Below are 26,765 nucleotides of genomic sequence, written 5' to 3'. Positions count from 1 at the left end.
AACAAATGCAGTTCATGGTCTGTTTGACATAGATTTACCCTTTTTATTTCCTGGCATACAGACCTCCAGCCTTCTTTAATGGTGGCTAAATATAAGTAGTATTTTTGATAAATCAACCAAATCAAATAAAGCTATTTAGGAGAGCAACAACACAATTCTACCCTGACTGTCTTGGTTTTAAAACTGTGGGTCTTAAGAACTGTTAGTTGCATTTTTAAAACATTAGTTGCTTAAAATGTCAATTAAGTTTAATAAAATAAAGGACCTAAAAAATATTTAAAAGATACATTGGATTGTTTTTTTTATTTCTATTATTTCTGCTTTCTTCAGAGTGCCATCATCCCCGGCCCTCCCTTTCTCTTCGGAGCGTGCTCAGTGCTGCTGTCCCTGCTGGTGGCCCTGTTCATCCCGGAGCACACGGGGCCCGGCATGCGGCCCGGGGCCTATAAGAAGCACAGCAACGGAGCCCAGAGTCATTCCCACAGCCCTCAGGGCAGCGGAGCGGAGGGCAAGGAGCCGCTGCTGGAGGACAGCAGCGTATAACCTCAGCTAATGGGGGCACATACCCCGTTAAAAAAAGACCCTTAGTATGGACAGATGCACACGTTTTACCACAAGGACGCATCAGAGTGCCGTGGAGAGTTTGTTCAAATGTCCACAGCACAAAAGTGGGTCCTCCATGAAGCCGTAGTTTGTCTAAAGGCAGGGTTTGACGAGGACTTTCTGAAGAGCCTGTTTGAAGAATCTCTGATTAGTATTTTTTGGTTTGAGTGAAAGAGATGCCGCTCAGCTGGACGCCATTTTCTCTGCAGGTCTATCAGAGTGGAAAACACATCAGCACGTCGGCCCTTCCTGAAGCAGAGCTGAACCCAGTCAAGTGCAAGAGGGTTTGTTTATTTAAAATGTTGCTAAAAACCTGTGTGAGTCTTGATATTGGTTTTGTCCAGTCGGAGTGTAACCAACACTTGAGCACTCGTACTGAAAAGCTAACTTCTGTACAAACGCTTGTCTCTGTTTTCTGCAAGGGAAACACAGTTCTTCCTGTGTGTGCACAGCGACTTTAGGCTGTAAGAGGAGGGCTGAACAACCGCTGCCTGACATCCGCTGGGATGGTCGACCTGTTCAGAAAGGTGTCAGGACCACAGATTTATTCAGATATCTGACTTCTCACAGAGAGAAGCGCAGGAAAGAGACCACTTCATTAGCTGAAGTCTTTTTTTTTTTTTCAATGTTTACCTGCAGTTCTCTAGATTCATAGTACGGTTTGGGTTGTACATTTTTATCTGAACAAACCCAAGGCTAGTTATGCTTCAAGTTTTTAATTCAAGACACAAACGATGCCTTGAAGTGACTTACCGTTAAAGATAAACATTGCATAACCTGTATGAAGACCAAGGTCTGAGAAGGCTCTGTAATCTACTCTGTCGCTCCCATCGGAGTTGTTGGACACTTTTTATTCCTCGCATTTCTCCCTTTCTTGTCTGATTTGGTTTATGACATGGATCAGCATTAAGAGCCCCATTGTTGTCTCCTTTCTTTTTTACTGTAAAAGCATCAGGACCATGAGAGCTAGCGATCAGCAAGTCGGTGTCCACACTGACTTTTAACACCATATTTCTGGTGTTGGTATCATTAAACGATTTACGAGAATATCAGTGATCCTGCTGCAGCAGGAGATTCTTTTCCTTTTTGAACCGATGAGATGATTTTTCTACGGATTGATTAAAAACGGACGGTTTCATTTGATCTCATGTTTTAAACTGCCAACTAAAGTAGATTTCTCCAACATGCATCCCTTCCTTTAGCTGTGCGGCTCCTCTTATTAACAGGGTTCTTTAAGTATGAAGGCTGATTTTAGTCAGAGATAAAAACAATGGAAAAACTTTTGTGTAATGTTTTCCCTATCCAACTATCTAAAGAATTTTCCGCTTTTAAACATAACTTCCTCGTCTTTCTGTCGCTTCTTCATTCTTGCTGTTTTTCTTTCTTTACTCTTCCTTACTTCCCTGTTTCTTACCTTTTCCCTCCTGTTCTTCCTTTGATTCCTTCCTTGTCTCCTTAGTGGTATCCTACCTCCTCTCTTCCTACACTTTTATCCCTCCTTCAGTCTTGATAGTTGCTTCTGAAACAGATTTCCATCACAGCTGCTTGTTTTGGCACCTTAACTGAAGCTGAATTAAGGTTTTATTTTTTGTTTTTTCACAGTTCATCTAAACTTTTCCAACCATCCCATCTTAACTCTTTGCTATTTTGTTTTTTTTTATATAGTTTAAGGGAAACAAATTCAACCTGCCACACCACAGTCAACCCCAACAAACAACATATAAACTAACTCTGATTAAAATTAATTATTTTTTGTTTTCTTCTGGTCTGCATTTCCATCAAATCAAATGATTTTTTGAATCCTTCCTCTTACTTTTTGTGGAAATGTAATTTTCCAATAATGGTGATCCGTGCAGCCCAGTGAGCCACACACAGACAGAATTAGAGGCATTGTTATAAAACATCATTCTAAGACTAAAATCCATGTTGATGCTGTAGAACCCAACTTGGCCTGCAGGTGGCGATCCAGTTTATCTTATATTGTAGTTTGGTTGTTTTTGGGGCAGGGATTGCAATCCCAACAGGTTTTTATTTACTTTTCCATGTTTGTTTTTCTGCAGAAAAATTCAAATATCTTAATCATGCCTCTAATAGTGAACCTGTGTTTAAAAACTCTTACAGCTCACATGTGTGCCAAATTTGTTTGATTTTGCTTCTTTTGTACTCTTTATGCACTTGAAAATTACAATTATTTTCTTGGTTTCTTATTTGTCTTAATATCTTTTGCTGAGATTTAACTTCAAATGCTGTCTTTTTTTTTAAGCTTTTTAAGTCTTTATAGGGAACTTTCCCTGCTTTTGTTTTTCTTACACTGTAAAGCATCAGCTCTCTTCATCTTTTCAGCCTTGGTCTTCATTTAACAAGCATTTCACAGTTTTTGTATTTTTTTTCCCCTGTTCTGAGTGTATTTGTGTGTTTACCAGATTGATATCTGAATGTTCCACATCATTTTGACCACATAACTTATCTGAGCCTGCCACCATTTTTATTTGCCCAGTGAGACTTAAGAGTCTTTCTAAATTCATCTTTTATTGGATAAAGCAGAAAGGTAAACTCGTGTCCCAATCCTATTTAAATTAACAATCTGCACTGGCCTCCATGTACACTCTAAGCAGACGACAGTAAAAGTACAAAGATCATCTGTACATGCAGCAAATGTAAATATATACTTGTCGCTCGAGAAACTGGCCCAATCTTGGTCCCATTTGGTCGTATGATGCAGTTACATATTTCTAAAAGCGTATCTGTTATTAGCCACTCTTTATTTTTAGTACAACGTGGTTTGTGGCCTGAACCCCCTTCTCTGTGTGCCTAAAATTAGCCAAGAAATGTGTATGACAACGCAAGTAAACGGTGGTTATTATGTAAATACGGGAAATTAATGATAAACTATTTATTAAAGGTTTATTGTACAATCAAATGTATGTCTCAGTTTTTGCACCATGAGTCTGATTTTAGGAGGTGAAAGCAAATTCCTGAAGTGTTTGGTTTAAGGGAAGGAAGGTGAATTTAATGGTTGAATCAAACTAAAATGTCCCCATTAACAGAACTCCTCTCAGCATTTATCTATGCATTTATTTCTTTAGCCTCTATTGCTCTGTTACCCTAAACTCGGAAGGAATCTAATTCAAAAATAGATTTGATTCCTGTTTATTACGTTTGTAGACGTCCAGCTGTTCTGTGAAGGCAAGAGGTTTGTTAAAGAATAGACATATTCATTAACACCGAGGCCCAGCAGATCATGGATAAGGTTGTGGAGAATTTGAAAGCATGGTTAGGATCTAAAACTATCCTCAGCTGTGTGCATCGTAATCATGCCAAAAAAAAAGAAGCAAAATAACACATTGAGCAACATGAGGTTTATACAGTGAAGCAGCCAAACAGTTAATGGAAGCCATAGGAGCTGCATAGATCCACCAATCAAATAAGGGAAATCTATTGGTGTTCATCATAGGTCAGACTAATAAAGGAGAGGGACAACATGGAAGCTGTGGTCTGTAAAGAAGCTGTTTTATCAGATTAGATTAAAAATGAACCATTGCTCTGCACTCTGAATGTGATGGGAAACTAACAGCACATCTAAACATGTTAATGAAAGCACCATGCTCAGGGGGTTACCTGTCAGAATCCCAGTAGACGTGTTCTCATTAACTTATTCTTTATCTGCTGATTCACGTTTATTTATATAGCACTGATTCACAACACCAGATCATCCTGTCAAATAGATTCAAAGTTTTCTATCTAAGGAAAACCAGTTGATTGCAATCCCTCACACTAAGCATGCTTGTAGTGACAGAGGAGAGGAACAACTCCGTTTAAACAGGAAGAAACCTCCAGCAGAACGGTTTGAGCAGCCATCTGCCAAGGCCGACTGGTGTTCAAGGAGATAAAAGCAGACGTACAGAAAGAAGCAGGGATACAAAAGGCAACTGTCAACCAGCTCCACAGGCGCCCCATCCAGGAAACACACAGCCAGGGAGGCGAGCTTCAAGCCAGCTCCCATCTCAGAGGATGAAGAGAGAACACAGTCAGAGAAACAGGGCTACACTGAAAAACAGGCCGAGGTCCAGCATCCACAAAGACAATGACTTTTTGACTGATTAATTGAATTATTACTTTAGTAAAACCTGATGAGAATTAAAAAATGGTTCAAAGTTGCTCTCCATCAAGAAACAACCTGAAAAACATCTACAGCTGAACTTCATCTAAAATATGGTTAAACAACAAGGCAACTAAGAAGATAAATGATAATGCCAGGTTTCTGTCTACTACATAAAATCCCAACAAAGACCTCTGTTGATTTCTGGGAACACTAGCTCTCTTGCAGTCTGAAAGTTGCAGGTTGGATTCCAGGTTAAGCCAGAGTTTCCAACATTTATTAGTATCTGAATGAACGTTGCTGTTAGGAGTGACTGGATAGATGGGGCTCTAGTGTTGAACAGTTTGAGAGCTGGTATGACTAGAAGAGCCGTATTTAAATGCAATCCATTAACACTTTGAAGCAGCTTTCCTGGGTTTGACTTCCTGCCCAGGGTCATTTGCTGCATGTGTGCCCTTCCTGTCCATCTTTTAATGAACAAATACTCAAAAAGAAATCCCAATAATGTATAATAATGTTTTTATAGTTAGAAAATGTGAAAGATCTAGGTGAATAGATGTAAAATCAAATAGTGTCAAGAATAGATCCTTTATTCCATACATATTTTAACTTTCCAGCGCTGTCCTCAAGCTCTCCAAAGAAACTAACAAGTTCTTACATGAGCCAACCATGACTATTGCATCACCTATTCCTGTGCCTCTGAGACACAAACCTGCTTCGACAGGCAGCGGGGGCTTGTAGGTTTACAGGGGCATTTCCTGCTTCGCTCACAGGATCATATAATCTCTGCATATCTGTGCCTCTAAAGCATTTTCCTCTGTCTGCAGGAATATGATGAGCCTGGCAAAAAGTGTTCCCTGTGGAGTAGCAGGTCTTATGTGGTCTTAACCAGGGATGAAAGAGATAATAATAAAGCTCTTAACTGTAATCTCTGCCCACTATTTCCTCACATAGCCTCTTGCTGCACCAGGCGCTTCACCAAGCCTTGCACAAGTAACTCTTCCACGTTTTGTCAAATGCAACCTCAGACTTAAATGTTATTAAGCAGGATTTTACTGGACAAGATAAACCCAAAATCTGTAAAGTGTGGCATTTGATCATCAATATTGGAGAGGGTCTGCAGAGTCTCGACACAAATACCAAATCTGATAGAACTCTCCAATTAAAAAGAAAATCATTCCCAAGCATAATTCTACCACTGCCATGTTTTACTGAGGAGTGGGTGTGTTCAGGGGTGATACAGTATGCAGTGTTAGGGTCCCCTATTCCCCCGTCTGAGTGTCTCCATGTTCATGTTTTTAGAAAATTCCTTTAAGGCAACAGTGGGTTTAACCTCATAACTCCCATACGCTGCTGGGTTCCATTGATTCATTCACCCTGATTTTTGCTTAGGAAAACCAAGCCAAGCTTTAGTTGCTGTGAGTTGGATGACTTTCATTGGACAGTTGGAATAATTTAGGTACTTCAGTTGTCCTGGGAAGGTTCTCCACACTGTTTTTCATCTGTTTTTAAACATATACGGTTTAGGGCATTATGTGTTGCTTTTTTGGGATATTTCTGCCTGCTTCATGATGTCAGAGATCCATTAAGGGATTTCTTGGCTGTACAGGTGAGACAGTAACCAGGTCTGGATATGGCTTATTAAATATTCAATTATTTAAAATCATTTTCACGTTGAGCCAAGTTCATATGGAAGGAAACCATCTGATATATCAATCAATCTCTTTATTTAAACACAATTATGGTTAATGAACAGACAAAAAACAAGAACAATAATAAAAAAAAAGCAAAAAATAAGAAATATATAATAAAATAATCAATCATTGACATATAAACTAAAGCGCCAATGATTCCACAAACTGGAGAAGAATCTCACTGAGCTTTGAACAGGATTGGTCAGAGTCTGAATGATGCTGTTTGCAGAGTCTGTTAATCCCCACATACATCTGTGCATAATGTTTCGAAGCACAGCAGCGCAGGTTGGTATATTGACATTCACAAACATCTGACTGGCACTACACCATAGGGGCACCCTAAGCAGCATCCTCATGCCATCATATATATATATATATATATATATATATATATATATATATATATATATATATATATATATATATATATATATATATATATATATATATACAGGTGCTGGTCATAAAATTAGAATATCATGAAAAAGTTGATTGATTTCAGTAATTCCATTTAAAAAGTGAAACTTGTATATTATATTCATACATTACATACAAACTCATATATTTCAGATGTTTATTTTGTTTAATTTTGATGATTACAAATGACAACAAATGAAAATCTCAAATTCATCATATCAGAAAATTAGAATATTACTGAAGACCAATAAAAACAAAGGATTTATAGAAATGTTGGCCAACTGAAAAGTATGAACATGAAAAGTATGAGCATGTACAGCACTCAGTATTTAGTTGGGCCTCCTTTGGCCTGTATTACTGCAGCAATGCGGCGTGGCATGGAGTCGATCAGTCTGTGGCACTGCTCAGGTGTTATGATAGCCCAGGTTGCTCTAATAGTGGCTTTTAGCTCTTCTGAATTGTTGGGTCTGGTGTATTGCATCTTCTTCTTCACAATACCCCATAGATTTTCTATGGGGTTAAGGTCAGGAGAGTTTGCTGGCCAATTAAGAACAGGGATACCATGGTCCTTCAACCAGGTACTGGTAGCTTTGGCACTGTGTGCAGGTGCCAAGTCCTGTTGGAAAATGAAATCTGCATCTCCAAAAAGTTGGTCAGCTGCAGGAAGCATGAAGTGCTCTAAAACTTCCTGGTATGTGGCTGCGTTGACCCTGGACCTCAGAAAACACAATGGACCAACACCAGCAGATGACATGGCACCCCAAACCATCACTGACTGTGGAAACTTTACACTGGACTTCAAGCAACGTGGATGAAGTGCCTCTCTTCTTTTCCTCCAGACTCTGGGACCTTGATTTCCAAAGGAAATGCAAAATTTACTTTCATCAGAGAACATGACTTTGGACCACTCACCAGCAGTCCAGTCCTGTTTCTCTTTAGCCCAGGCAAGACGCTTCTGACGCTGTCTGTGGTTCAAGAGTGGCTTGACACAAGGAATGCGACAGCAGAAACCCATGTCTTTCATACGTCTGTGTGTGGTGGTTCTTGAAGCACTTACTCCAGCTGCAGTCCACTCTTTGTGAATCTCCCCCACATTTTTGAATGGGTTTTGTTTCACAATCCTCTCCAGGGTGCGGTTATCTCTCTTGCTTGTACACTTTTTTTGACCACATCTTTTCCTTCCCTTCGCCTCTCTATTAATGTGCTTGGACACTGAGCTCTGTGAACAGCCAGCCTCTTTAGCGATGACCTTTTGTGTCTTGCCCTCCTTGTGCAAGGTGTCGATGGTCGTCTTTTGGACAACTGTCAAGTCAGCAGTCTTCCCCATGATTGTGTAGCCTATAGAACTAGACTGAAAGACCATTTAAAGGCTTTTGCAGGTGGTTTGAGTTAATTAGCTCATTAAAGTGTGGCACCAGGGGCCATCAATTTTGAACCTTTTCACAATATTCTAATTTTCTGATATGATGAATTTGAGATTTTCATTTGTTGTCATTTGTAATCATCAAAATTAAACAAAATAAACATCTGAAATATATGAGTTTGTATGTAATGTATGAATATAATATACAAGTTTCACTTTTTAAATGGAATTACTGAAATCAATCAACTTTTTCATGATATTCTAATTTTATGACCAGCACCTGTATAAAATGTGCCTTTTTTCTGTTTAATAAGGCTATCTTTGTTGGAGGGTAATCTTTTTTTTTATTTATTTTTATTTTTTTATCTGGAATGTTTAAAGGTCTCCTAATGGTGATCCATGTGTGGAAAACCATTTAGTTTATAAGTTCTCTTTCTGGGAAGGAGGGAAATGTTTGAAACGTAAAGCAACAGCTTTTTGGGAATTTGGGGCATACAGCCTTGTCAGGATCAGCAGCGGCTGTCCTGAAGGGAGAGGACCGAGCGTGTTTTAACATGACCAACTTTCCTGGTTGCTTTAGAGAAGCTTCTCAAATGACCACTTTGGCAGGAGTGAGAAAGAAACAATCACACCGTCTCCATCCCTCTCACTGGACGTTACTTGACAACCTTTAGATAAATGAATGCGAATTAAAGATGTCTATATGTTTGAAAATGTTCCTGCCACAGTTCCCAATACCACGGATGAGCATCCATCCATTACTCTGTGAGATGGGGAATTTACTATAATGTCATCTAGAAAATCTTTGACAACAGCAAAGAACGGAAATCTTTCTTTAGACCGCCCCAGCAGACACTCTGGACAGGAGGAAGAGGAAGCAGGCCCACAACTGAATGTCCTGACACTCAACGACATCTTTTCCTGCTGGACAACAGTTACATGTTGGCGTCTAGGAAGAGTCTTGGGATGGATAATGTGTGTTCTTTATTGTTCCTCCGGTCAGCTTTGCCCCCGTGAGCCTGGCTCCATATCTAACCTCTGCCTGCTTTCCCATGTTCTATAAGCAGCAGCATACTTTCACATGACTTCCTGGAAACCATGATTGATGATTAACTCAGGGTTACACTGGGTGTGGGTCCGGCGGCAATAGATGTTTTTACATCCAAGGTTGCATGAATGAGATCTCTTTCTTTTATAGCATTCAAATATTCCAACTTGCTTGTGTTTACCCTGCATTTCCTGCAAATAGCGTGCAGCCTTATCACCCCGCACTCTGACCCTGCTTCTTAGGTTTTACATCCTTGCATGCTGGAGGAAGTGACAGTGGAGGGCAGTCAGGTCGTCGTTTCAAACACATTTATATGATTTCCAGTATGAACTGATGCACCTGTTCAGAAAGTTGCCACATTTGTCACCAAACATATCAGGAATCATAGAAAATCTTTTTAAAATAAAATACAGTAAGACAGCTGCAGATAGGCACCAGCACCCCTCGCGACCCCACTTGGGATAAAGTGTGTCAGAAAATGGATGGATGGATGGATCTTAACCAGTGCTAAAACCCTAATACTTTATTGCTCCAGATGCAACAAGCATAAACTTTGGATGGGGCAGTAGAGGATTATTTTAAACATAATTTAAATATTTTCCTGTTTAAATGCAACTGATTTGAATTGATAAGTAGCCATCAAACACCTGCAGAACTTCTTCAAGCTGTCATTACCTAGAAATCTACCACTTTTAAACATTAAAACATGTGTTTTAATGTTTAAAACATTGTGTGTAAAAGAGTGTAAAAGTGGCTTTGTATTTGTGGACTCCTTTTTTTTTTTTTTTTTTTTTTTTTTTTTTACATAATTTATGGAAGAGTGCTAACATTAACAATCCTTCCAAATGATCTATAACTCCCACCTCTATTCCATCAAAATTACCTATTCTAAAAACCAGGGACTAACCTACAGGCAGTCAGGAAGCGTTGCTGCTTGTGTAACATCTTACCATTACGTAGGAGACAGTGAGAGAACAGTACATAAAGAAAAGCAAACTTCTAATGTTGCTAACGCTACATCCACATGAACACACACATACAAGTCTAAATTTTGTGCATATTAGCAGGGGCGAAAAAGGGCATAAATAGGTCATTATGAGCTCTGTTTATTATTTTACCCTGAAAATGTTTTAAAGGTATAGAGGAGGATGTTCTTTTTCGGGGTGGATCATCTAAACAAGTGGTCCTACTAAATGTCAATCATTCTGGTAATAGGCCGTCTCAACGCGCTCGTCCCCATTTTCACTGTCACTGTCAGTCTGACATCGTGGAAAATTTGCAAATCTTCTTTTGGAAAGTAAGTTTGTATGAGCGATGCAAACAGCAACTTTTAAACAGAGCGCACATGAGGAGAAAGGGGTTCATGCATGCTCTCGCACGAGCTTAATAGGGAGTGGGTACAGGGATGTGCATGTACTTTTTTCCCTCCACTTTACCTTATATATGAATTTAGAAAATAAAAATAAAATTCAGAAGAATTGTAAACGTGAAAGACCAGGTAACAGCTCTTTAACAGGCTTGGGAGATATTTTTAAACCATTCCAATCAGGTGTGGCCGATCATCTAAAGCATGCAGGATAAGCATTCCCCTGGAAATGGATTTACACACCTTCAGTTCAGCCACTCTGCTTTAAAAGCCTTAGAATACAGTCTTTTGTGGTATTCTAGTTTGGACTAGAATGACTGTTTGTATTAAATTAACTCATTTTTGCACCTATGACCACATACTGTTTAGATACCTTATGTCTAAACTTAACTCATCCAACCTGAATCAAATGTATTGCAGTCTTTTCCAACTGTAACTTGTGTTGTTAGCTCCAACCACCTTCCCATGACCTCTGATCAACAAAGAACAACATTCCCATATTATGATGCTGCCACCTACAGTAATACCTCAGCTCTGGTCCTTTCTTTTTGGGCTCTCCAAATGTAAATGGTAAATGTCCTGTACTTATATAGTGCTTTTTCAAGTCAGAGGACTTGGCCGAAGCGCTTTACATCACATTCAGTCCCCCATTCACTCACACACTGATGGTGACAAGCCATTTTGTAGCCAAAGCTGCCCTAGGGCTCACTGACAAATGCGAGAAACGTAGTAATTAACATTTCCCATGTTTGACGCACAAAAATAGATGAGAACAACACACACAATAATAATAAAAATAAAAATATAAAGAGGAGAAACAAAATAGGTTTTATGATGTTACACTCCTGCACAAGATGTTTTGTTGGACACCCGGGATAAAAAAATATGATGTCATCTCAGTTAGAAACTATGGACCACTTCAGTGTTTTCCTAAATGGTCAAGAAATGGTTACCAGATAGTAAATATCCCACCCACACTCTCCTACCTGAGCTCTAGATCTCTGCTACTCCTTCAGATTTACCATAGATTTATGCTGAGATTAAGTTAAACAAAGTTAACCTTGTACACATCCCTATGCCTCCTTTTTCAGATTTTTATTTACGCAAAATCTTCCCTTTAGAGTTTGTAAGGGAATAATTCTGCACAATTTCTAGTCCTGGATGAAGGTAGCTCTAGATTTCCCTTTCTACGATGGGATGTCTTCCTGAAACTTGAACTTTTTATGTTGAAATAAATCCTCCTTTTTCTGTTTACACACATTTTCCACAATGGACCACAAAACAGACCTTAGATGTGCTGCGACAGTAATCCTGTAATGATAACCTTTGAATGGATCCTTTTAAAATGTATCGTTTTACAGGGTCAGATAGTTCAGCTGGAAATATACTCATACTTTGTGATAATCCTCAAGTATTTCCTCTGCCTCGTTAGATCCTTGAGATGCCTGACAGGAATTTGTCTAATTTAACTTTTTGCACATGATAACTATTAGAGGTTGATTTGATTATGTTTCCTACATATTTCTTTTGAACACCAGAGTGAAAGTCGAACATGCAGAGTTAGAGAGTTAAGGGAACCCTTAAAAAAAAGATTCTCTCACTTTACAGAGAGAAAACTAAAATAGCAAGCAGTGAAAGCCAATAAGCACATAAAAACCCTGCTTTATTCTGCTAACAAGCTCCAGACTTTCTGCGTAGAGCCGGATTAATTCATACAGCGGCATTTCGGGGTGTCTTTTCTTGTTGTTGTTGTTTTAACAATTAATCCTATTGAACAAATAATTCTCAGACAGAATTGTTCATTAAAGAAAATGTCTGCGGGGAATTTACCAAAGCTCCCAAATGAATCCCAAGTAATTGGAAAATCTTTTCCATCATGGTGCAAAACAACTAAAGTACATTATGTTTGAAAAAAAGAAATATCAATACGATGTCAATACTAATATGATAACACACAAAACAGTGTATTGAAAAGATAAATAAATAGTGCTGCTATGGTGTGGCGGTAAAGCGCATGACCCATATACTGGCTGTTTGAGTCCCTGACCTTTACTGAATGTCTTTCTCCTCTCTTGTAACCCACTTTCCTGTCTGGATACTTTCAAAAAGCAACAAAATAAAGGCCACTAGAGCCTAAAAATAATCCTGGTTTAGGGGAAGGATAATTTAAAGCTCACATTAAATACATTCTTATGGAAATATATTTCTATATCATTGTTGTTCTTGGGTGCAGTCATTTTTGAGTCTTTTGATTTCAATTTCTTTATACACAATTATTAAATGCAGTATTAACACTAAGTTTTGTCTGCTCTATTTACACCTTAGTCCCCTCTGCCTTCAAAGACCCTCTACAGACTTGGGATTAAAAAGGAAAGGGTTTTAATTGGTTGGGCTGGGTCTAAGTATATATATAGATATAAATACAGTCATACTGCAAATAACTCTGGCTTAAGCAACACATTTCTGATTTTATAGTTTATAGGCAGCCTATTTGAATTTGAAATATTGTCCTGGTAAAGATATTGGACAGATCTATAACCATTAAATGTTTGCTTTTTGGTTTGGATCTTGAATAATAATTAGAGCTTAGACATCAATAGTTTTGGTTAATTTATGTTTAAAGTCAACTTTTCTTGTGCGTCATATAATCAGGTCAGCTTCATTCCATCTCAAACCCATTCCAAGCAAACCCTCTAAGTCTAAATCTAACAGTTTAGGCCTGAGTGTTGTTGTGTTGTGTGTTTTTTTTTATTGTTTTTTTGTTAATCTCATTGAAACTATCAGAGTGCCTCTCAGGATATCCATGCATGCTTATTGTTTGCTTTTTCAGGTCTGATTTCCAGGCAATGCACGTCCTTTGAGAGCGGCTGTTTTCAAAGCCGACGTGTAAATATCGGATGTGTACGTTTTCATTGAAGGCGCTGCTAAGGAAGAACTCTTTCCCCAAGAGAGGCTACAACCCAACACCATTGTCAGGAAACTTTGTGTGCAGGAATTTTGAAACTGTGTTGGTTTCAAATAAAGCGGGCAGATCAATAAACCAAAAAAATATATATCTTAAATTTGATATAGTTAAGGATTGTTGTTTTAAAGTAGGCCTCTTCATTGTTTGTTTGTGCCCATTATGGGTGCAATGTGACTGTTGCTTTTGAATACAATTTTGCATTAATTAAAAACTCTACCGCAAAGGCTCTTTTTTGAAATCTTGTACACTTACATGCAGATCAATTATTTTTGGGTGGAGTCATATGGATTGAAATTAAAAATCTCATTATTTTACAGTCGTCACATTTGGATTTATTGTCTACTGTAGCCTATTGTATGAAAAATTGATTCTTTTTAAGCTCCTGTTTCTTAAACACACCCTCAGTAATCAGTGGCTTATCACATGAATTGCTCTCTGGTCTATACTCTCCTTTTTGTTCCCGTTCCGGTACCACCATTCACATCAGACGGTGACACTGGTGTCATGTACAACGGCTTTTCTTCACACATCCAAGAACTGTGGACATTGAAGAAAACAGTCAAACAGTTTCTCCTTGGCTCTACCTTTTTCATACCTAAATATAGGTATAGCATAAATGTATAGCATAAATATAGCATCAAACTAGACAATGGATAATATAGCCATTGTCTATATTTATGCTGCTATTTGCTCAGGCTGCTGGAGGACATGGGGACCACTTTTCATCATTCTGTTTTATTATATTTCTATTCTTACATTCTGCTGTATTTGTTAGTTCCACCTATAACTTTATGTTCTGTCTTCTTTTTCTTGTCGCATTAGCTTCATCTGGTCTGCTCCTGTTTGACTATGACTCCATCCTGGAATAAAATATCAGTTTTTCTACTTCCATTAAAAGCTTTGTTTATACATGAGTTAGGCCCATTTTTTCAGGGTCGTCCTGTTTCTTTTACTGTGACTCTGTATGTGCTCTCTTTTATCCTCTGAGATAAGAACTGGCTGGGAGCTCGTCTGTCATGGTTTTGGTTATGTTGTGCTTTACTTTGCTCCTTGTTTTATTGGTTTAATTCCTATTTTGTTGTAGTTTCTAGATTTATGTTAGTTCTCTGTTTTTTCTGTTTTCCTCTGTTGCCCTCTTGTGTGTGTTCCTTTCCCCTTGGCTCCCTCGTTGTCTCCTCACACCTGCTCCTTGTCAGCTCGTTAGCCCTGCCATTGTCTGTCAGCTACATATACTCTTCCTCTGCAGTCACTCCTTGTTGGTTCCTTGTTGTTGCTGGTCCTGTCATCACTGTTTTCGTCTCACCTCGTCTCTCCCTGGCTCCATGTACGTGTTTTCCCTTGATATCTCCATGGTTCTGGTCTGTTACATTTTTAGTTGGATTTTTGGATTCCTGCCTTTGTTAACCATTTTCATCATTAAAACTACAAGTATTCACCTCTGCCTCTCTGCCTCTGCATTTGGCTCCTCCAAACCACTACCAAACCCTGACATCGTCTGCCTGGAGCTAGTTAACACTTACCTTTTACATCTCCACTTCTTCTTGTATGTCTGCTTCTGTCTCCTTGAACCCCTGTCCGCCTTAGCAGATACCCGCTCACACTGAGCCTGGTTCTGCTGCGGTTTCTTCCTGTTAAAAGCAAATTTTTTGTCTCCCCTGTCACTGCATGCATGCTCGGTGTGAGGGATTGCTGAAAAGTCAATGACAAAATGCAAGGGAAAATCGTTGCACGAAGATTATCCAGAAGGGGCATGTCTTGCAAGTCAATGACTCAATGCAATCAACTGCTTTTCCTTGGCAGAGATTTTAAACCAATCTGAATGTATTATCTCTTTTTGTAAAGTGCCTTAGGCTAACATGTATTAAGATTTCGAGTATATAAATAAACTGAATTTAATTGAAGTGAACTGAATGAAATTGTATCATATTGAATAAAACTGAGTTGAATTTAAATCCTTTTTAGCCTTTTGGTTAATTCTGACACATTTACAGATTGATCATTAATGTGCATTGTCCCTACCAGATAAATAAACTCCAATCCTAAATCCAAAGGATTAGTATGATATCACAGACTTCAAGCTTTGTTGTTGCTGAGGTCTTGCTCGCAGGAAGGAAAGAAAAGTTTTCACATTGTACAGGAAGGGTTTTCAAGTGGATCTGATTAGACTTCACCCAAAGACTTCTCAGGCTTATTAACAACCTTTTCTCATATGTTATTGTCATGAACATCTGTACTTTCACAGAAAGGTACAAATAAGGGTTTTTAGTGAGAGACATTTGACTCATTGTTACAGAAAACTGGTAATCTGGTGTTTCTATACTGCTCGTACCCCACGAACATTTTCACATTTCGTCACAATATCACTGCTAAATTGGAACGTGAAAGCAATTATTACTAGATATTCAAAGGCAAGGCATCAGCGCAGGGCACTTCAGCTCACTTGGGTCATGCTCTGCATTTTATTCTGCTCTAGTTTTAGCTAACTGAGTTAAACCCAGAGGTCAGGATTACAGGCGTTTCAGCACATTCTGATCATGTGTTCATGAGTCATTTGTTTTTCGTTCCTCTCACCCCTCAATAGCACATCAATAAGTCTGAGCCAGTGCAACTAGTGACCTGATCTCGTCAGCACTGCAATATAGAACACATTATGTAGATCTAAAAAGATGAGAACATTATTTTTCAGCGTCTCAGGACGTGACATTACATAGATTTGGTAATTCATGATTTCCAAATGAATTGCAAACTTTTATATAGAAAAACAGGACTTTGGACTTCTAACAGTCCAGTTCTTTCCCTCCTTAACCCATATGGGACACTTCTGACACTGTCTCTGGCTCAGCGGAGGAATGTGAGCCTATCTAAGGCATTCATCTGTTTGCTGACTCCCCCAGATTCTTGAATAGATTTTTCTTGGCATCCTTTCCAGGCTGTTGCTCTCCCTGTTACTGGTACATCTTTTTCCTACCACACCTTTACTTTCAATTAAAATTCTTTGAATATGTTTGGATACAGCACTGTAAACACCTAGCATGTTTAGCTATGACCTTTCGTAGCTTTCCCTCCTTATGGAGGTTGTCCATAACAAAGTTCTGGACATGTGTCTTCCCATTGATTGTGTAACCTACTGACCTAGATTGAGAGACCATTTAGAGGCTCAGGAAACCTGGGCAGGTGTCATGATTCTGCCCTTTCTGGACTTTCGATTCTATTTCTTTTTGAGTTTCCAGTTACATTTTGATTTATGTCATTCTGTGTTTTCTGGGTCATTGCTTTCATTTTTATTTTGTGTCATTCTAGTTGTTTTCTAGTTATATTTAACCAGTTATATATTTTTTTTGAGTTACTCTCTGTTGCCCCCTAGTGCCCCTCTCCTTTCCCTTAACTCCCCTCTAGTTGCTTCTATCCACACCTGCTCCTTGTCAGCTGATTAGCCCATTCAATTGAACTTTATTGATCTCACATTGGAGAAATGTACCTCTGCATTTAACCAATCCCCTTAGGGAGCAGTGGGCTGCCATCATGGGGCGCCCGGGGAGCAATCAGGGTTAAGGGTCCAGAGTGGGAGTGGGGCTCGAACTTAGAACCTCAGGATTCCAAGATCTATGCCCTAACCTCTAGGCGGCCACTCCCCCATTCTTTGTTCTATCATCTCCTGTGCAGTTCCTTATTGCTTGATTCTCTTTTCATTCCTCCATTCCTTTGATTTAGTCCTCCCTAGTGTCTTCTACTTTTTGTTTCCTGAGTTTCTTGTCGATCAGTTCTGTATTATGGCTTCTGTATTTTTACTTTCTTTTGTACTACGCACATGTTGCGCAGTGGTACAGTGAGTAACACTGCTGCCTTGCAGCAAGAAGATTCCGGGTTTGATTCCTAGCCCGAGGTCTTTCTGCATAAAGTTTGCATGTTCTCCCAGTGCATGCCTGGGTTCTCTCTGGGTACTCTGGCTTCCTCCCACATTCTAAAAACATGACTGTTAAATTAAATGGCTTCTCTAAAATTCTCCTTAGGTGTGAGTGAGTGTGTAAATGGTTGTTTGTCCTGTTTGTCTCTGTGTTACCCTGTGATGGTCTGGCAACCTGTCCAGGGTGTACCCAGCCTGTAGACAGCTGGAGATAGGCACCACCAACCCTCGCGACCCTGCTTGAGATAAGCATGATGGAAAAAGGAATGGATATTTTTACTTCATTAAAATTTTTCAAGAAATCATCTCTGCCCCATTGTCTCTGCTTTTGGCTCCTCAACAAGTATCCACTAATCCTGGCAGCAGGTGTTTTTAATTAGCTGATTGGGCTGCCTTATACGATCTGATTGGGACCTCAAAGGTTCCAGCCCAGATAGACCGGGACGTTGGAGGATGCAGCCTTTGAAATCGAACACACCCATTATCATCTTCAGGACATGCAGGTTTGTGGAGCTGGATTAAAACATCAAGTCTTCCAGGTTTCTGGTACTGAAAAAGTATCGACAGAAAGCTGGAAGAGTTTATGCCAGATTGGAGAGAACTCCTGTGCAAAGTTTCTGGGAAGAAAATCAGATGTATCGTCTGAACTTTTCACTTGTCTTTCTATCTGAAAGCTTAAAAACAGTCCAGTATACAAGAGATGAATAATATCATGATCAGAAGTTCTAAGAGGTGATCGAAATGCATCAACAACACATCCAGGAGGTTGGACAAGCACCCAGACTAACAGATCATCCATAGCTTTACCACAGCTGGTTAGTGGATGATCATTTCTGATCATCACAATCAGAAAGAGAAAGAGAAACACTATAGGAAAAGGCACAAGTGTTCACTGTAGGCATAGGTGATCCTGAAGATTTTTTAATTAGCTCCTTTATTTCTTAATAGATCCAAAAACAATATCAAAAACGTGTGATTTATAAAGAAATAATTTTTCTCCCTCTCTTCCAGCAGAAGCCTATAGTAGATAAAGTAGCGTCAATACATCAAAGGTCATCCTGAGTTTCCTAATTTGTTTCTAATGAGTCAGACCTTCTCGTAACCTTTCATGGTGTAATAGTTGTTTTAGCTTTAAGGGTTTATTTAGACATTTTTTCCGCTTTTTAGTCAATTCCAGGTTCCTGTTTTTGGCTTGTTTAGCTAATCATTCAGGCATAAATAAAAGGCTCCTTAACTCAATAGACGGATTAAACATTGGCGTGTCGACACACAGCAGACATCTTGGAGAAGAAGCTGTTTTGATTTGATCTTTGTTCCCAGCCTGACACACATACCCGACATAACCCATTTCTTTCAGCTTTCAAGTCTCTCCACAGATTGTCAATTGGATTTAGCTCTGGACTTTGACTGGGCCATTCCAATGTTTCAATATACGCTTTGAACTATGCCGTTCTATTGTTGCTCTGGTGGTATGTGTAGCCTTTATCTAAGCTCTTTTGGGGATGGGTTCATCAATGGATGCTCAGACACCAAATAAAACTAAAATGAAATCGATGCATGAAGTTAAAAAGCCCTATAAGGACATACAACCATATGAGACTTTTTTTTACGGTTTACTCTCATTACAGTCTATAGATTTACTGCAGTTTAACAGACAGAGCATACACACATATTTCAAAAACGGGTTTAAAATGTTACCTCTGTACATGTTTGACCATATCCTGTGAGAACCTCTGATAACAAAGTGTAAAAAAGAGTTGGGCTCATGAATGGGAAGTGGGCCATGGCTTTGTCCCGCCACTCGCAGTAAGATTTAATCTCATTAAGGCCTCTCACTCCTACAGATGGCACACTCAATAGAGGCTTAATGCTTATGATATAAAATTCACAGCAGAGCAGTTCAGCTCTGCTTCATTCATTATGGCGGGCCTTTTTCTATCTATGGCTGGATCACTGTGTTGTAAAACACATGGGACAGTCTGTTATGCTGTGGTAAATAGCAAACATGAATCTTACTGAACTAATTCGTGCATTAAGGTGTTTGGACTGTCTGCTTTTAAGAAGTAATTAAAGTTGGCTCTTTTGGAGCCAGTAGAAAACAGGATGTGATGATCTGGGATCAAACAGGGTTTTAATGCAGGATGTAAACAGAATTAGCAGTAGCGATGGAGATGGCATTTTGGCACAAATGCAGAGTACAGAACGACACGTTGGAAAGAACATGATTGAATATTTTCAGCCTCTGGGAGCTGAGCATAAAACGCCTTACCGTTCTGTTTTCCCACCTCTCTCTGTCTGAGTGTGAGAACGACAGAGGATCAAAAGGGAGAGTTGTGCTCTGTTTTTTTTTCTTCTCTTTTTTTAAACAATTGTTGTTTTATAGACACACTTTCCTTCCTCATCTATTCCCCACCAGTTTCTAAAATAAGACCAGTTTACATAAAGACAAGATGCCAAGTCCAGTCCGGATGAGATTCAAGGATGCTTTTCGTTTAACAGCATCAAAAACCTAATCCATATCTTTGCAGCCTTAGGATTTGCTTTTAATGGGCTTCATGTGTGGATATCACCTACACTGTTTAAATAGAATGTTAACATAAAAAAGGAGAAGTGAAGTAATCTTTGGAAAAGTTTTTTTTTTTTCTGCTAAAACAATTACAAATATAAACTCACAGATAACATGCCAGGTTGTCAGGATATAACAGTACCTAAAAACTCATAACTGTACTTTTTTCTGTTTGAATATAATTTTGTTCAATGTTTCCTTTAGCATAATGCAGTTGGTGGTACAATTTCCTTACAGTACAATACAATGTTTCTCTTTTCTTCAGCAATAAGTAGAAAACAATTAATCTAACTTAGAAAGTTACTAACAACAGGAAGTCTTATCAGACATAGACATATTTAAAACTTTTTTCTTCACATATTGTCCTTTTCATGTAGCTCTATTTTGGTTTCATATAGTTGTTCTGTTCTTTATATGATCTGTGTAAGAAGGTCTTTTTTATGGCTTTTGTTCTACAATGGCTTTACTCCAGCTCATCTTTGTGTCTCTATTGCAACTAAATATTTAACAGAAAAAAGCTTTCATCTGAAAGTATCAAGTTTAAGGACATCAGTGTGATTAAATCTGAATCCAAGACTAATTTAAACTGTAAATGGGGATTAATCTATAGACTACTGTGCAGCCATGCTACTTATAAAACAATACAGCTTAATTTTAATCAGTGTTACCACTGTATACCTATCTGTCACTGTACAATGAGCTATTTCATATATTTGATGTAGAGTTTAGGTTGTTTAGAATTAATATATTTACTTTGTGTTTTTTTGTTTAGTTTTGCATAGAAATTCCTTTATTGCTTGGCTTGTCCTATTTGAAGTCAAATAAGCTTTATCAACATGATAATTTTAAACATATAGGCAAATCTCAAGTACATACATACATATTCTAATTTTAACATATGAAATAAATAAATTAAAATTAGAATCACATCACATTAATAATCGTAATCCAACAGTATATCCATTTATCACAATATAGCAAAAATAAAAGAAGCAGCTATGATCTAATTCATATTTACAAAAAGAAAGATTTTTCTATATACCCTTTATTTCTATAACTCTGTTATTACTGATCTGGAATAATAATGCTCTAAACATCTAAACAGGTAAACTGAGCTTGTTCAATTAAAGGTCAAGCAATTCAACATCAACTGAATAAACATTCTTCTATGAGGACACAGAATCGTTATCCTCTATCTATCTATGGTTTTATATTTTAAGTATTATTGATCAATGACTTCTCCTTTGAATAGCAGAAAAAAGAACCTGCAAACATGTGACCATCACACACATATATGTATTTATTTATTTATTATTTATTTATTTATTGAGCAGTGACCCCATAACCCAAAGTTAAAAGGTGCCATTGAAAATGAATCAACTCAAAATAAGAATTCCACAAAAATATTCTCTTCTTTAGACATGACCAAAAATGTCTATAATTAATATTGTTATATACACACAATAAAAAAGATCTTCAGAAAAACAGGAGCAAAACCTCAATAGTTAATATTTACATATAAAACAAGTCCAACATATTAATGAAATAATGTCCAACAATACAACTATAATTACATGGTATATTTTTTTCTATTCATCTAACTGCATGTTTCAGATTATATCATTTTGATAAGCAGTAGAATAAGATGTTTAAAGGCTGAAAATGACAGTCAGTGTGGGAACAGTTGGATTAGTGATCCATGCAGCTCCAGTCCGTATTTCCCCTGCAGCCCCTCTGTGTCTCCGGCTGGGTTTGTTTACTGGCGGACAGCCTGCCTGGGAAGGAGAAGGGGATCCTGCAGGAGCTGGGAGACTACCGCTATCTGTGCAGGAGAACTCAACTTAAAACCCGAACATTTTTTTTCTAATTATCCACATGCATGCGTGATTTTTTTTTTGCAGCAGATTTGCATAACGTGAGGTAAACTGGGAGCGTGTTTTTTTTCACCTCTTTAGTTTGAACTCTCAAACAAAAAGCGGTGAGGAGCGCTTCTCAGCTGCCAGAAGTCTGTCAGCCTTTTTTAACAGCGGTGAAATCTCTGCAAAGCCTGAGGAGGAATACTAAGATTACTAACCCCAGAAATATCTAACAAGTTAACAAAAGGAACTTATTTTTTTCTTTAATGGATTTCTCTTTGTTTTTCTTTTACGAGCCACGGTAACGTTGCGCCACGCATGTCACAAATCCCTCTGAATAAAGGTCAGCTTTTTTGTGTGGATTTAATTCATGCGTTTTTGTTCTTTTTTTCTAAGAAACAGCGGGATGCATTGCAATCGATTGACTTTTTTTTCCTTCCTACATTTCTCCAAATATGAACTGATTGCAGAGGTTTGCTGAGAAGAAGCGGAGCTGCCAGGGTTAGCTTCCCGAGCTAGCGCTACCAACGGCCGCAACAAGCTAAACAAGTCTCCCGTTTCCTGTTATCTTCTGTGGACGCGGAGCAGCTGCCTTTGACCTGTTTTACGCAGCCTGGATGTTTAAGCGACAACATTAGTGCTTATGTGTGGTAGCGGTGTTAGTTCGGGGCTGTTTTTCACCGGGAGGCTAGCTGTAGCCGCTGCAGCGTTAGCCTGTGTTTGAGCGAACACGTTGGACACGTTCCTCCGCCCATCTTCCGGGATGTCTTTTATTTATTTTTGTTTACCTGTTGGCCCACGCTGCCAAACAAACCCCGCTTCCTGAGCGTATATCTCCAGCGGTTTGGACTACTTTTCCCTCCACCTCTTTGCACGGGATTATTTTGTATTTTGGCCCCGGAGCGGCGGTCGGATGGTGGCAGCTATGTGGCTCCGGACTTTGGCTTGTGTTTTGGCCGCAGTCTGCTTTGCCTTGAGTTTTCAAAGAGCGCACGGGGAAAGTAAGTAACAAAACAAACAATTGTTATTTTGTCGGCATTTATTGATTTTAATATGCCCCAGAAACGTTGTCTTGTTTTGCTCTCCATCATTCCTGTTGCAAATAAATAAAGAAAAAGTTGTGCAATATAAAAAAAACCGCGCTGATGTTTATTAACTGTTGATTAAGGCAAGGCAAGGCAAGGCAAATGTATTTGTATAGCACAATTCAGTACAAAGACAATGCAAAGTGCTTTACATGATTAAAATATAGGCAAATAAAACAGAATCAAAGCAAGTAGGAGAAAAAAATAAGATAAGATAAAAAAAAAAACAATTAAAAGGCAGCTACATATTTCGAAAGTTTACAAAACGGGAAAAAATGTATAAAAAAAGATTCCCGCTTTTAGTGAAATATTAATGTGAATTGATTGGTTGTAAGTTACATCACACAGATAACATCTGTCATGCGTTTTATTCTTAGTTTTTTTTTTATTATTCTTTACTCCTTTTTTTCGTTTTTTTAAATGTGTTTAATTATTTGAAATATAATATGTATCGTATAATTCGTTTTCTTAGAGCAAAAATCTGACTTTTTTTTGGAAAAAGTTTGATTTATTATTATTTTCACTTAACTATATACACTTTTTAATAAACTTCATTTTATGAATTTAAGAATCAAGCTAAATATTCTAGGCAAATAAGTTAAAATATGTAGCTGCCTTAAATTAGTATTTACACGATAAAAGTTTGAAATAAGGTATTAAACTTGAAGTTAAGCAATTGTTGATAATATTATCATTATGGATATAACTGTCCTGCAAAGTACCTCCTAAAATTCTATTTTTCATCAGAATGGAGTCAAAATCTACAAAGAAAAAACATAAATTAGTTGCTCTAATAACACATATAATCTTGAAAACTATGCTTAATATGTAGCTTATTAAGTTTGCTGTACTGCACTAAAAATCTGCAAAGGTGAAAAGTCTTATGTTTATGCAGCATTAGTGGGTTTAAACAGTTTGATCTACAGATAGGAGTGATTTCCTGCTAAGTTCTGTGGTACATCCTGGGGGGACCAGTCTTTCACCCACAGAACAGTTGGATATATTTCAGCAGTCAGAAGAAAAACTGTGTTTTGGTGTTTTTTAGGAATCAAACCTCAAATGAAACCAGACTGCAAAGATAAAAAGACTCTTAAAGTGACAGCACCATAAATAAGGATAGAACTGAAAGGCTCAGTGTTGAGCTTAAGTGGCGACTGCAGGGCAGCAGTTTAAGACAAAACACCTTTTCTTCCAGCTATTGTTTTTACTTGGAAACCCGGTGTTTTGATATGTCAGTCGTCCTTAAAGAGTTTTGCCATAAATCACCGATACATAGCTCAATCAGCACAATGTTTTCCTTGGTAAACTTTATTATTTTAGATATATCCTTTGGACTGACCACTGTGTTGTAGTAAACAGCAAAAATATGTCTATAAAGGTTTTTTTCTTTTTTTTTACTTGTCTGAAAACATGCAATTAAATCCCCATATTGCTCCAGAATAGTGTAGGTACTCTGCTGCAGAACTGCATGTATAAATTTCTTGTTTTGTTTGCGATGGTGAGCTGATGAAGGCATGCTGACTGTAGCAGCGGTCCTGTATGCAGTGATTGCATTCAAGGGACAAAGGTTAACATTTATCGGCTGTGTGACCGAGCAGAAACTGTAAACACAATGTTTTGTCCCAATTAAGTAGTCTGGGAATCGGACCCCGAATTAGCCCCCTGTTATTGTAGATGGAAAGCTTTGGGGTCGATGCTGCGGTCAGCGCAAGAATGCAACAATAAGCCTCTCTTTCCAGCTCCTGCCAATCCCTTTGTGTTCACCAACCCAGGTGATGGGAATGAATGAATCCTTCTGCCTTTCGCCCAGAGACTTTTCAATGTTTGCACACATTCGCTTTTTTAAAAGCGCTCTTTACATAAAGCAAATATTAGTTGTTCTTCTAAGGAACCATGTTGTAAAGTTGTGAGACTGCTTCCTGTTCTAACCTACTGTTCGATTTAAATGTTATAACGAGAGCCTTTTAGGTTGTGACAACATTTTTAAAATGATCACGCTGATAATAACTCCTCATTAACGTTGACGACGCTGTGGTATAGAGTTGCTGAGCATGAAGCTAAAGTCAGCTTCTGATTTGATTTTGCTTATGATTCTTTGGTCAACTGCTTAAGGGCTATTCCACGTTTTGTTTTCACTGCCTTAAGCACCTTTAACTTAAAAAAGTGAAGGTATTTTCGACTAGTGCCGAACATTTTTTAACCAATATTGGGATCCGTTCTTGTGATTCTGGGATTTTCCTTTGCACTTATCACAAGCTTCTAGTTGTTTTATTAAAAAGTGCGTACTTCTATTTGCATGCATGGATCAATTCCATTCAGAAATACTTGAATCATCCCAAAGGGAAATTAAATACAATATAAGGATCATGCTAGATAATAGCAGCCTCTCTGTGGTGGCAAGCCCACTTTAAGTGTATAACCACTACCTAAAGGGCTGCAGTGAGAAATCTAGTGTCTCACATTGTTAAATGTGATGAAAAATTGAGAGCCATTTGAAATTGTGTTTTGTTAAAGTACGATTATATTGCAAAAGCATATAATTGTTATAGATTTTGCATATGAAATTAACAGGTTGTCTTTTCATTCTAATGGTTTTAAATTGGTATATGTCCTTTTTTGATAATCATTATAAAGCCTTTGTTTTTCTATATCATGACTTAGGAGAGGCTCCTCTCTTGTGCACTTGACAGCGTGGTGTTGAAACTCACTTGACTGCTTTAGATCAGTAGTTTTCCTTTAGGGGTTACTTTAAACAGAAAGAAAGGACCAGATTGTGGGGAAGAGACAGTATAGAGATATCATAAACCAGTTTGAACAAGAATCATTTAGCAGGAAAGCTTCTGAGCTACACGTTGGTCGCTGTCCAGCTCAGCTTGATGGAAAGTTTCACTTTAATAATGGAAGCTTATATTCAGTGGCTGTATGAATCGGGTTTTGGCACCAGCTGGAGGATTACGACCCGTTTGATCTATGGAACCACATTGCTGTTGCGGCTTTAACATTTTAGTTCTGGATTTTTTTTAGGTCACATTACAGGTGAATTTCAGTGTCTTGCAGAATGTCGTAGACCTAAACAAAGTGGTCCACAAGGGCAAAGTAAAAGAAGTGTGCAGTTTTCCTAAAAAAAAAGTTAGTGTTTTTGCTTTGTCCCCATTATGTCCTGTGTGTTTCTTTCAACAATGGCTTCATTCTCGTTACACCTCCAAAGGCCCAATTGAGTGGAATGCACAGTTAATACCTGGGCTGTAGGGTTGGGCAATAATAACTTACAACTTATAATACAATTTTAATAACTCCAATGGACTTCAATCCAGAACTGTATGGCATTCTGGGGGATGTAGGTAGAGGAACTAGTTAGCCTTTCAATCTCTTATGGCCTAACTAAGCAAGACTGATAGTAGCACTGAACTATTTTCAAAGATTATGTTGAAATAGGACTCGGGTAACATTTTAATGTTGGTCTTTTCCCCCTGTTTCTTATCTTACATATGTTAAAAAAACACTGATCGATAACTGACTCATATAAAAGGCTTATTTTGACATCCAATTTTCAGCCCTGCTGTCCTATAGTCAGATTTTACCCTTGATTTGGGATGTGCTGATCTGGATTTTTGGGACACCAAAATCAGTGTCTGCCGATTGCCGATCACAGCGTAATACTTCAGATTTTTTGTAGAAATTAAGAAAATCTTTTTGTCATTTTCTAGTAATTTCAGTTAAATTTTTTAAAATTTTAGCCTTTCATCTACCATGAAATACCTTCATGTTTGGACTGTAACATGTCAGTGTGACATAGCAG

At 38.2% G+C, this 26,765-nt stretch overlaps 2 protein-coding genes across 3 annotated transcripts in view; both read left to right on the top strand.

Moving 5' to 3' along the window:
- The window catches only part of mfsd14a2 (major facilitator superfamily domain containing 14A2), a 36,304-nt gene extending 32,781 nt beyond the window's left edge, over positions 1–3,523 (top strand). Inside the window, exon 12 of one of the 2 annotated variants that reach the window (XR_005281386.1) lies at positions 108–232. Coding sequence is in view for 1 of the 2 variants with exons in the window: in XM_038291915.1 (XP_038147843.1) it covers positions 331–543 (213 nt within the window). In the remaining variant the exon portion in view is untranslated. Of the gene's footprint in view, positions 1–107; positions 233–330 lie in introns of those variants that run through there. The other variant, XM_038291915.1, reaches the window with a different exon arrangement.
- A 19,271-nt stretch (positions 3,524–22,794) lies between these two features.
- The window catches only part of insra (insulin receptor a), a 63,512-nt gene continuing 59,541 nt past the window's right edge, over positions 22,795–26,765 (top strand). The window contains exon 1 of the mRNA XM_038291942.1: positions 22,795–22,882. Within this exon, the coding sequence (XP_038147870.1) occupies positions 22,795–22,882 (88 nt within the window). The remainder of the gene's footprint in view (positions 22,883–26,765) is intronic.

The sequence above is a fragment of the Cyprinodon tularosa genome, unplaced genomic scaffold (genome assembly GCF_016077235.1).
Source record: "Cyprinodon tularosa strain WSP-4 unplaced genomic scaffold, ASM1607723v1 ctg304, whole genome shotgun sequence".
Taxonomy (NCBI): Eukaryota; Metazoa; Chordata; class Actinopteri; order Cyprinodontiformes; family Cyprinodontidae; genus Cyprinodon; species Cyprinodon tularosa.
This window is presented reverse-complemented; position numbering and strand designations above follow the sequence as displayed.